The sequence below is a fragment of the Gossypium hirsutum genome, chromosome D04 (genome assembly GCF_007990345.1).
Source record: "Gossypium hirsutum isolate 1008001.06 chromosome D04, Gossypium_hirsutum_v2.1, whole genome shotgun sequence".
Classification (NCBI taxonomy): domain Eukaryota; kingdom Viridiplantae; phylum Streptophyta; class Magnoliopsida; order Malvales; family Malvaceae; genus Gossypium; species Gossypium hirsutum.
This window is the reverse complement of record NC_053440.1, coordinates 26,494,446-26,506,867: the sequence shown is the minus strand read 5'-3', so window position 1 is coordinate 26,506,867 and position 12,422 is coordinate 26,494,446. Positions and strand designations below refer to the sequence as shown.

General features: G+C 36.2%; 1 protein-coding gene across 1 annotated transcript in view; it reads right to left on the bottom strand.

Moving 5' to 3' along the window:
- Window positions 1-763: 763 nt before the first annotated feature.
- The window catches only part of LOC121216101 (uncharacterized), a gene marked incomplete at its 3' end in the record, with an annotated part of 71,593 nt that continues 59,934 nt past the window's right edge, over window positions 764-12,422 (bottom strand). Inside the window, exons 2-5 of the mRNA XM_041091398.1 lie at window positions 3,383-4,005; window positions 3,141-3,220; window positions 2,710-2,716; window positions 764-1,128 (exon numbers count right to left, since the gene is read on the bottom strand). Coding sequence (XP_040947332.1) covers window positions 764-1,128; window positions 2,710-2,716; window positions 3,141-3,220; window positions 3,383-4,005 — 1,075 coding nt within the window. The remainder of the gene's footprint in view (window positions 1,129-2,709; window positions 2,717-3,140; window positions 3,221-3,382; window positions 4,006-12,422) is intronic.

Genomic DNA, 12,422 nt, shown 5'->3' with positions numbered 1-12,422 from the left:
TTACATTGTACTCACCAGGTAGATCAATTTTATATGCATTATCGTTGATCCGCTCGAGTACTTGGAAACATTGCCTAGCCTTCTCATGTAGGGATTTCACCAACTCAGCTTTCTATTCTCCATCTAAATTAATAATGTGTTCAAGAGGTAATGACGCAAGATCAAGTACTGTTAGTGGGTTAAAACCATAAACGAGTTCAAATGGAGAATAACCAGTTGTAGAATGAATAGATCTATTATATGCAAATTCAAAAAATGGTAGGCATTCTTCCCAATTTCTAATGTTCTTTCCCACAACAGATCACAATAAAGACCCTAAAATTCGATTAACTACTTCAGTTTGGCCATCAGTTTAGGGGTGACATGTAGTAGAATAAAGTAATTTAGTACCAAGCTTATCCCACAATACTTTCCAAAAGTGGCTAAGGAATTTGACATCTCTATCAGAAACAATCGTTTTGGGGATGCCGTGAAGTCTTACCACTTCTTTAAAGAATAAGTCTGCCACATGTGTAGCATCATCTGTTTTGTGACAAGGAATAAAATGTGACATCTTTGAAAACCTGTCAACAACAACAAATATACTATCTCTTCCTTTCTTAGTTCGAGTTACCCAAGGTGAAGTAGGAATCGGTATAGGAGTGTAAAGGCCATGAGGCATTACCTTAGATTTTGCTTGTTTGCATGTAATGCACTTGGAACATAACTTTTCGACATCCTTCTTCATATGTGGCCAATGGAAGTGTTCTTGCAAGATGTCTAGTGTTCTAGCCACTCCAAAATGTCCCATTAAACCCCCACTATGGGCTTCATGAATCAATAAGCCTCTCATGGAACACTTTGGTATGCATAACTTGTTTATACGAAAAAGAAAGCCATCTACAAGATAAAATTTTTCAAAAGTAGTATGTCCACAATTCTTATAGATATGGCCGAAATCAGCATCATCATCATAGAGCTCCTTAATATGTTCAAACCCTAAAACTTTAGCATTCAATGTAGTTATTAAAGTATATCGTCTAGACAAAGCATCGGCAACTACATTATCTTTACCTGTTTTATATTTTAACACATAAGGGAATGTTTCAATGAATTCTACCCATCTGGCATGTCGTTTACTCAACTTACCTTGTGATACGACCCGCCCTTGGGAACGGCCATTGCATCAGCCTACAAGCGAGGCTCGTCGTGTTTGCAAGCTAGACGTAGCTCAATCTTATTTTGTGGAGCTTCATTTAGCTCGTTTCCAGCTCCTTTCAAGCTCAATGAGCTCGAACTAGCTCAATTTTATTAAGACCTTATTATAGTAGCTGAAATAATTATTTGAGTCATTTAATTAGTTTATTATAGCTCAATTAATATTCATTATTTATTTGGTTTAAAATCTGGTTGGATTTAATTATGCATGATTAATTGTGTTTTTCTTACATGTTATTAAGTCAAATTAAATTCCTACAGCTTATAAATAAGTCTTAATACATGTTTTAATGTGTCTTGTCCAAACTGAATTAATTAGACTTAGTTTAATTAATTGAGTTTTGTTTTAATTATTTGGATTAATGTTGTCTAAATTTCGTTTTTAATATGATTCAGCTGAATAATGATCAACTAAATTCATTTGTTCATGTTGTGTAGGTTGGCCGAATGTGGGTGGAAGCATTTAAGCTAGGTGCATGCATCATAGGTTCATGAATGTGGCGTTACATGCATGAGGAATGTTCAGCTGATTTTAAATGATTCAAGAACCAGCATAATGCCGTTCACACATGAAGTTCACACTCTTGGCTTTTCGGTTTGGAATGTTCACACACAAAGACTCTTTGAAACCGAGTGTTCACACTTCATTTGGCCATTCAAATCCCTCTTAATGGCTGGTCACTTTTCAGCAAAAGATACAACTTAAATGAGTTCATTTATGTACATTGGCCGAATTTAACTTCTTCATGCACCATTCAAAGTGACCAAGGTTCAATGGGAGTTCTAGAAGCTTGTCAAGTTCAGCCGAATCTAGCTAGCACCTTCAAGTGGTTCATTTGCTTACTCCTTAAGGATTGAAAGAGACCATTCGGCTAGCTTAGGAGATTATTATAAATAGCTGAATTTTTTTTACTTTGTAAAGAACTTTTGACATTTTAATTAGCGAATTGCTGTCAAATTTGTGAGGCATTTTCTCTCAAATTTTGTTCGAGACCCGTAAGACTTATCTAAGCTTTTAGTGGCGTCTTTCCGAGTCTTTTCCGAACTTATCACTCCTTGAACCCGAGTGTGGCGTTCACCTTTGATACCTTTGGTTCATACTTTCCTAAGTATCGGGTCAAGGTCCTTTTCAACCATTTCCAATTCATTTAGGTCCTATAAGTTTCGGGTCGACACTTTTTTTAGTGTTGGTTCATTCTTGACCTCTTTGAACCATTCCCAATTCGTACCAAATACCATACCATTTCATACCAATTCCATACCATTTCGTACCAATTCCCAAATACCAAAACGTACCAAAACCAAATACCATTTCTTAATTATCCTAAACGAACTCTTCCATTCTATTCATACCATTTCGACTTAAACCAAATCCACATCCAACTTTGCACGAACTTATCTTACTTCTTTGTACACAAATATATTCTAACTCCTTCTCGTCTAATCTACTTCTTCGTTTACGATCGGGAACCAAACGACTCGGACTCAACTACTAAACCGAGATCGTATCACCTTGTCCCTTTAACCATTTAAGGGATTCATGATCTGTATGTATGACAAACTCATTAGGCAGCAAATAATGTTGCCATACTTGAAGTGCACGAACCAATGCCAAGAGTTCTTTGTCATAAGTTGAGTAGTTTAACTGTGCACCATTCAATTTCTCACTAAAATAAGCAATAGGTTGCTTATCTTGCATTAAAACGATGCCAATTCCAATTCCTGAAGCATCACACTCAAGCTCAAAAGTATTAGAAAAATCAGGTAATTTAAGAAGAGGAGCAGAACATAACTTATCTTTCAAGGTCTGAAAAGCCATTTCTTGGGTTTCACCCCATTTGAAACCCACTGATTTCTTTATAACCTCTGTCAATGGGGCAGCAATAGTAGACAAATCGTCTATAAAAACTAGCTAAACCATGGAAAGATCTCACCTCAGTTACCGATTTAGGAGTCGGCCACTCCTTAATTGCCTTCACTTTGTCCTCGTTGACATGAATACCTTGAGCACTAACTATGAAACCTAAGAATATTAGTTTATCACAACAAAATGTGCATTTATCAAGGTTGGTAAATAATTTTTCAGCTCACAGAATATCCAAAACGGTTTTAACATGGAAAACATGATCATCTAATGTCTTGGAATAAATTAAGATATCATCAAAATAAACCACTACAAATTTACCCAAGTGAAGCCTTAAAACATGATTCATTAATCTCATAAATGTACTAGGTGCATTAGTAAGGCCGAAAGGCATAACTAACCATTCATACAATCCAAATTTTGTTTTAAAGGCTGTTTTCCATTCATCCCCTTCCCTCATTCGAATTTGATGATAACCGCTTTTTAAATCAATTTTAGTAAATATGACTGAACCATGTAATTCATCAAGCATATCATCAAGTCTAGGAATTGGGTGTCGATACTTTACCGTTATTTTGTTGATTGGGCAGCAATCAACACACATTCGATACGTACCATCTTTCTTTGGTACTAATAAGACAGGAACGGCACAAGGGCTTAGGCTCTCACGAATGTACCCTTTGTCTAGTAATTCCTCAACTTGCCTTTGCAATTCCTTTGTCTCCTCGGGATTGCACCTATAGGCTGGTCGATTTGGTATTGAAGCTCCAGGTACTAAGTCAATTTGATGCTCTATCCCTCTTAAAGGTGGTAACCCTTTTGGGGCCTCACTAAAAACATCCTCATAATCCTGCAAAAGAGACTGAAACACACTAGGAAAATTTTCGTCAATGTTAGATAAAGATAAATAATTTTGCCTAAACCTCACAAGGATACAAGGCTGTTTATTGAGTAGGGCTCTCCTCACATCTTTTTTTGTTGCCAAAAATTTTTTTCCGCTCATTTTACCACTTGTGGATTCACTCACCTATGGGCTTTTGAAATTTTGACTTTTTTTACTACTAGCCTCTTTTCTCTCTGTCTTTTGTACTTGCCCTTTCTCCCTTACCCCTTCACAAAATTTCATTATCTTCAATTGATCTTTGTATACATCAGTGGAATTTAAAGGAGCAAACGTGAATTTCCTACCTTTAAACACAAGGGAGGATCGATTAAGCTTACCTTGGTGTGTAACATCACGATCAAATTGCCAAGGTCGTCCAAGGAGCAAGTGTGCCGAATGCATTGGGACCACATCACACCATACTTCATCCTCATAATTGCCGAGCTTAAAAGTGACCAATGACTGTTTCGTAACTTTAACTTCAAAACATTCCTTAAGCCACTGAAGGTGATATGGCTTAGGGTGCTTGGTACAAGGCAACTTTAAAGAATCCACCAAATAGCTACTCACTACATTCGAGCAACTCCCACTATCAATAATGAGTGAACATAAGTTACCTTTAATAAAACACTGAGAATGGAAAATATTGGTCCTTTGGTTGTCATCATCTTTCATCTGGATGTTAAGGGTTCGGCGAACTACAAGGCATTGAAAATCAGCAAAGTCCCCTTCTTTTGGTGGTTCGACCAGCTCTTCGCCATTATCACTGTCATCCACAAGTTCTGGCATATCTGGATCTGTTTTATGAGAGTTGGAAGTGTACTCACCATTATCTTTCAGAAGAAGTTGATGTGATCTCAATCGCATCATGTTGTGGCACCACTCGTTGCTATCATGATTGGCCTAAAACACGAGGGCCCCAAGTGCAAGATGAAGCTCAATCTCAGCTCAACAAGCTCAATCTTAGTTTTTCCCAGCTCGATTTAGCTCACATGAGCTTAATTTAGCTCGTTTGAGCTCAATTTAGCTTACTTTAGCTCGTTTGAGCTTGGCTTAAGTTTATTTCAACTCATTTATTTTAATGTCTGAATAAATTAAGTAATTTATTAATTTAGCTTAAATTACTACAGCTTATAATTATGTTTTGACTTATTACATGTTTTAAATGTGTCTTGGCCGAATTTAATATGTCTTGTTAAGACTTTATTAAATTTGTCTAATTTAATATATGTTTAATTAGTGTGTCTAAATTATATTAATTTTGTTCAGCTGAATTTTATGTGATTTAATTTTGGTTCATGTGTTTTTGTAGGTGAGTTGAATTTGGAGAGTAATTAAACAAGGTTCATGCATGATAGGTTCAATGTATGGGACGGTGCATGTAAGGCCTCTTTCAATGAATGGTGGCTGATCCATTTGGCTCCCCAAGGCACCTATTTGGCCAAAAGGTGTCCAGCAACTTAAAGCACAAGCTTGGCCGATCGTATTCCCAAGGCAGCATCTAAGCCATTCACACCTCAATTTGACCAATCAGCTCCTATACATGTATGGGTGGATTCATGAACGTCCAAAGGGAGGGAATATTACCTTAATTCATCACATTGAATGTATAATGTGCATGTACAAAGGGGAGAACAATTTACAAGGTACATGCTTCCATTCATGAACCAGCCCATCATTAAAGCTTTAATTAAGAGAGATGCATTACCCATGCACCTAGCATTCGTCCAAGAGGGGTTGGATATGAATTGAAGATGCACATTCATGGAACAAGGAAGCTTTCTTATTGGTTAAGCATGCATGAACGGGTTTTGGGAAGAAACATGATTATTCAACCATGCATGAACTTACACTATCCATGAACAGAGATTTAATGCTTGAAGTGTGAACATTTTTAATTGTTGTTTGAACACATTAGTAGCTGAATTTTAATAGGCATTAGAGAGCCTATAAATAGTTTATTTTGTTTATTGTAAAAGGTTACAGAATTTGATCAATTAAACTTAATAGAACTTTTGTTCTTGTGAGGTTACCTCCTCTCTTCTTTCGTTCGAGTCTCGAAGCGACTTATCTAGCTTGCTAGTGGTGTCAATCCGAACTCCATTGAACTTATCACCGAATCGGTGTGGCGTTCAACCATCTTCCTATACCTTTGGTTCTTACCTCCATATAGGTAACGGGTCACGGTCCGCTTCTATCCTTCATCAAAATTCACCTTAAGCAATATAAGACTCGGGGCAATACTTTTTAGTATTGAATCATTCTTAAAGTTTGATTCTTTATCCATTTCCATCTATTTATCATCTTTGTAACTTAATTCTTTGTTAAACTGAACCTATCTTTCATCAAACCAAAACCCATCCTTTGAACCCATTTTGCCTACCTTCCGCTTATAAAACATTTAAACTCCATCTATCTACAAATTTGAACGAGCTTCTCATCGACGATCGGGCATCTTAAGTGAACCCGACTAATCAATCGGGCCAGATCACATCATTTGGTATCAGAGCTTGCAAAATGAGGAGCACCGACGTTCGTAGCTATCTCAAAAGATAGGTTTGTAAAAAAAGTTTCAAAAAAAAATCAAAAAAATCTCGAGTTGTAATTTTATTTTATTTTCTCTTTTCTTTATTGTATTTACCTTACTATTGTATTGGAGTATCACAAAAAAAAATCGAAATTCAAAAAAAAAGAAGTGAGCAAAAAAAGAAAAAAAGTAAAAAAAAGAACAAAAAAAAAGTGAAAAGTCTTACGAGTTTTATTTTCATCTCTTATTACTCCGATCATCAATTTCCCTTCCTACCATTATTTACCCATCCCAAGCCACACTTTAAACCAATTTTTTTCTTTATTTAGCCTACCCTACACCCGACGTTATCCCTTGTAACCCATTTTGAAACCGACCCTCAAGCAGCAAATTAAGTCTATCGAGACGAATTACGAATTTGTGAGACGAGGTTGAGTGGTAAAAGGCAAGAGAGCGTGAGTACATTAGAGTGAGCAAAAGCCTAAAAGAGAGTTCAAACTCGAGAGTGAGTGAATTTTTCTTTTTGAGCGAATTTGTGAGGTTTGTGGTAAGGTATTTATTTTCTTTATTTTTTTTAACATTTTCTTTTCCATTACTTAATCATGTCTCGAGAAACATTTTCCGAATCAGAATTCCAATATTTGATGCAAGAGATGCGTAGAATGGTGAAATCAAATTTTGATAAGTTGCATGATCGATTGGATCGAGTGGAGGAAAGAGCCCGATGGAAGCCAAACTCACCGGGTCAAGAGACGAAGACAAGATCATCACGAAAGCACACATCCAATGATTATTCGAGAAGAGATTCATACCATGATTCCTATTCAATGAGGAACTCAAGACGAAGCAAAGCAAGTTTTGAGTTTGAAGCTTTTCAAGGTGACGAACGAGAAATCACAAGTAGTCATTCGTATGCACCAAGGTATTCATCTGCCAAGAATCAATCTCGAAGAGGTGATCATTTTTTGTATGAAAGTCGATCCAATTATACCCAACAAGAGTCATTTAGTGCTGATTCATTTGTAACATCTCCATCCTATAATGAAGGAGCGAGGCAAAAAGAAAAAGAAATAAGAAGAAAAGAAAGACAAGAAATGTTGATGAGAGAAAATGAGCATATATGGAATGAAATCGAGAGACGAAAAAAAGAAATGAAAGAAAAGGAACAAGAAATCAAAAAAGTGAGAGAAAAAGAAAATGAAGAGAAAGAATTGAAAAAGAAATTGAGATTGAACAAGAGTGCAAGCGAGAAAGAGAAATCGAAAGAAAAGAAGAAAAGATTGAAAAAGAAAAAGAAATCCAAAAAGGGAGTGAGGTCAAAAATAAAATTGAAAATGAGAGAGGAAATGAAAAGAGAAAAAAAGAAGTTGAGATTAGAAAAGAGTTTGAAAAAGAGAAGAGTGAAAAGGGAGAAAGCAATCGAGCAAAAGTGAGGAATGTTCTAACTAACCCATTTGCAATTTGCCGTGTAAATTTTCTTCTTTCCAGGTTTCCAAGGAACCGATTGACAAGTTTCGACTTCAATACCTTTCCATGGATAGAAGGTTCACTTTGGCTGAAAAAGGTAGTGTTCTCAACGATCCTAGTTCGCCTATGCCAAAAGATAAGCAAGGTATGAGTCTTGAAATTTTTAAAGCACCTCTGCCTTTTTCGATTGTTGATGGGTCCTTTGTTGATGATTTGGTCTTTAGAAAGAATCTAAACTTTGACGTGGCTACTTGTCATTCTTTGATTGATGATGACCCATTTGTTTTGTCTGATGATAAAAAGATTCTTGCTTTTGAAAAATATTATTTTCTTGATGATATTAGTTGTTTGTCTTTAACTTGCAATGGAATACATGTTTTGGATCCGCAAGATGAAAGTCCATATAAAATGTTCATTCTCACTGATCATGTTGAAAAGGAATGGAAATGTATTGATGAATACGCCATTGGCAAGATTTTTGATGAAGAGCGAATAAATCAGCACCAACAAAATCTGGAATTGTGTGATCAAAAGTTGACATATCATCTGCTTGGTTGTGTTGATCATGTGGATTATCTAATTTTTGGTGTGAAATTTCCATGTTTTTGTAAATCTTTTCGAATGAAATTTAAAGGGTTTGCTTGTTTGAATTTGAGTATGCTAACACCCTCGTCGTTTAATTTGTGTAAATTGTTGGAGATAAAAGGACTCTTTTTGCCATTTGGATCGAGTAGTCAAAATCATGTCTTTAATCCTGGAGTTTGCTATTATGAATCATCCATGAAAGAAAGCAAGCATCGTAAATTTTGTTTGAATGAATGTGTAAACAATCTTTGTTTGTATGATACTTTGTCTTTAAGTTTGAAAACGAGACGTGTGAATCTTGTTGGCTTGTTAAGACAAAATCAAATTTTTATTGTGGAGAATGTTGTTTATTTTTGTTTAACAGAATCAAGACATATGAATGTTTAAAGGCATGCTTGTTTAATTTTCTTTTGATCCGAATATGTGATAAGACGATGGCATGTAAAATGGTTAGTGCATTTGAATTTGAAGATGGTGACTCAAATCTGCCTTGCTATATAAATTCTACATGTTTAAGTAAGATTGATCGAGTGGAACTTAGATTACATGATCATTTGGAGGACTCCTTGATAAATTTTGATTATAAATTTGATTTGATTCTGATGCATCCTTTATTACCAAGTATGGAAAACCATTGTGAACAGGTAAGATCCACTTCTACATTTGATCCCGGCATTGGATTATGCATTCTAATTTTGAATAAGATTCTGAAAAGATCGTTTGAGTTTATAAATTTTAGTGTCACTAATTCGTTCCATTTCTATGTAGGTGACACTTTGGAATGGTTTCCTCCTAAAGAGGGAGGGCATGGAACTAAATCATTTTCTTTTCAAACCATTTGTGGTTCCTGGAGTTTTAAAAACAATACTTTTCGGATCATGAACAAAAGGGCTTGTGATCTCGAAAAAATTTTCGCGAGCAAGTGGCCCGATTTGAGGACAAATCGTCTTCAAGAGGGAGGGTATGATGTGATCTCAATCGCATCATGTTGTGGCACCACTCGTTGCTATCATGATTGGCCTAAACACGAGGGCCCCAAGTGCAAGATGAAGCTCAATCTCAGCTCAACAAGCTCAATCTTAGTTTTTCCCATCTCGATTTAGCTCACATGAGCTTAATTTAGCTTACTTTAGCTCGTTTGAGCTTGGCTTAAGTTTATTTCAACTCATTTATTTTAATGTCTGAATAAATTAAGTAATTTATTAATTTAGCTTAAATTACTACAGCTTATAATTATGTTTTGACTTATTACATGTTTTAAATGTGTCTTGGCCGAATTTAATATGTCTTGTTAAGACTTTATTAAATTTTTCTAATTTAATTTATGTTTAATTAGTGTGTCTAAATTATGTTAATGTTTGTTCAGCTGAATTTTATGTGATTTAATTTTGGTTCATGTGTTTTTGTAGGTGAGTTGAATTTGGAGAGTAATTAAACAAGGTTCATGCATGATAGGTTCAATGTATGGGACGGTGCATGTAAGGCCTCTTTCAATGAATGGTGGCTGATCCATTTGGCTCCCCAAGGCACCTATTTGGCCAAAAGGTGTCCAGCAACTTAAAGCACAAGCTTGGCCGATTGTATTCCCAAGGCAGCATCTAAGCCATTCACACCTCAATTTGACCAATCAGCTCCTATACATGTATGGGTGGATTCATGAACGTCCAAAGGGAGGGAATATTACCTTAATTCATCACATTGAATGTATAATGTGCATGTACAAAGGGGAGAACAATTTACAAGGTACATGCTTCCATTCATGAACCAGCCCATCATTAAAGCTTTAATTAAGAGAGATGCATTACCCATGCACCTAGCATTCATCCAAGAGGGGTTGGATATGAATTGAAGATGCACATTCATGGAACAAGGAAGCTTTCTTATTGGTTAAGCATGCATGAACGGGTTTTGGGAAGAAACATGATTATTCAACCATGCATGAACTTACACTATCCATGAACAGAGATTTAATGCTTGAAGTGTGAACATTTTTAATTGTTGTTTGAACACATTAGTAGCTGAATTTTAATAGGCATTAGAGAGCCTATAAATAGTTTATTTTGTTTATTGTAAAAGGTTACAGAATTTGATCAATTAAACTTAATAGAACTTTTGTTCTTGTGAGGTTACCTCCTCTCTTCTTTCGTTCGAGTCTCGAAGCGACTTATCTAGCTTGCTAGTGGTGTCAATCCGAACTCCATTGAACTTATCACCGAATCGGTGTGGCGTTCAACCATCTTCCTATACCTTTGGTTCTTACCTCCATATAGGTAACGGGTCACGGTCCGCTTCTATCCTTCATCAAAATTCACCTTAAGCAATATAAGACTCGGGGCAATACTTTTTAGTATTGAATCATTCTTAAAGTTTGAGTTCTTTATCCATTTCCATTTATTTATCATCTTTGTAACTTAATTCTTTGTTAAACTGAACCTATCTTTCATCAAACCAAAACCCATCCTTTGAACCCATTTTGCCTACCTTCCGCTTATAAAACATTTAAACTCCATCTATCTACAAATTTGAACGAGCTTCTCGTCGACGATCGGGCATCTTAAGTGAACCCGACTCAATCAATCGGGCCGGATCACATCAGAAGTAATCTCGTGTTAGGGCAATCCCTACTATAATGACCTCGCCCTTTGCACTTAAAGCATTCAATCTCACGAGTCCTGTTCACACTCGAATCACCTAAATTGGGCTGCTTAGAAGGTGTTTGCATTTTAACATAAACCCCTTTTTTCCAATTGATTGTTTACTTCCGTTACTCAAAGAAGATTTATTAGTAACAAAAGGTGATTTTGAACTCTTAAAATCAGAATTGGAATTGTTACCTCGGTAATATTGTGAAGAAGAGAAGGAACCAAACTCTATTCCTTTAATTGTTGCTCGATCTCAATGGCTTTATAAACTGCTTCTTCCAAATCAATGTAAGTTTGTAGCCTCAAAGTATTAGCTATCGGTCTGTTCAAGCCATCAATAAACCGAACCATCGTTGTTTCCTCATCCTCCTCCACATTAGCTCTCTGAATGAGCATCTCCATCTCCTTAAAATATTCATCCACCGTCCTACTACCTTGAATAAGTCTTCTCAGCTTTGTTTTAATCTCTCTATAGTAGTGAGGTGGAATAAACCTTTTACGCATATCTGTTTCAACTTATCCCATGTCGAAATCTGACCTTCATAATTCTGATGATGATTCACCCCAAGTTGAGTCCACCAACTTAATGCTTAATCTGAAAATTCCAGCGTTGCTAATGCAACCTTTTCATCATCCAGACATTTATAGTACCTAAACATAAGTTCAATCTTAGATTCCCATTCACAATAAGCTTCTAGATCATTCTTACCATGAAATTGGGGAATTGTGAACTTCAGTTTTGCCAAAGAAGGTTGTCCACGATCATGAACATCAAAATCAGTCCTAGTGACACGTCGAGGATCGCGCCTATAAGCAGGAGGCTGATTATCCATATCTTCTTTAATTAGGTCTCGATATTGAGACTTTTTGATATGCCCCGGCTCGGGGAGGAGAGTCGAGTCGTAGATGTGCCCGATCGTGAATTGGAGTAATACTCGAGGGTGGACGAAATAGGTTAAGAAATAAGAGATAAAGGCTCAAATTTAGTTCAAAAGGGGTTATGAAATGTATTGAGGATGATAGGTGAATGAAAACCAAGTATTCAAGTTGAACCAACACAATATAAGTGTGTTAACCCGGGACTTATACGAATACTTAAGAAAGGTTAAATGTTGTATGGATGGAAAACGAATAAAATGGAACCTTGACCCACTATCAAAGATGATAGGAACCTCGGTATAACTTGAACGCCACACTTTTGGGATTAAAGTGATAAGTTCGGATAGAAAGACGGTTGACGCCACAAGGGTTACTTGA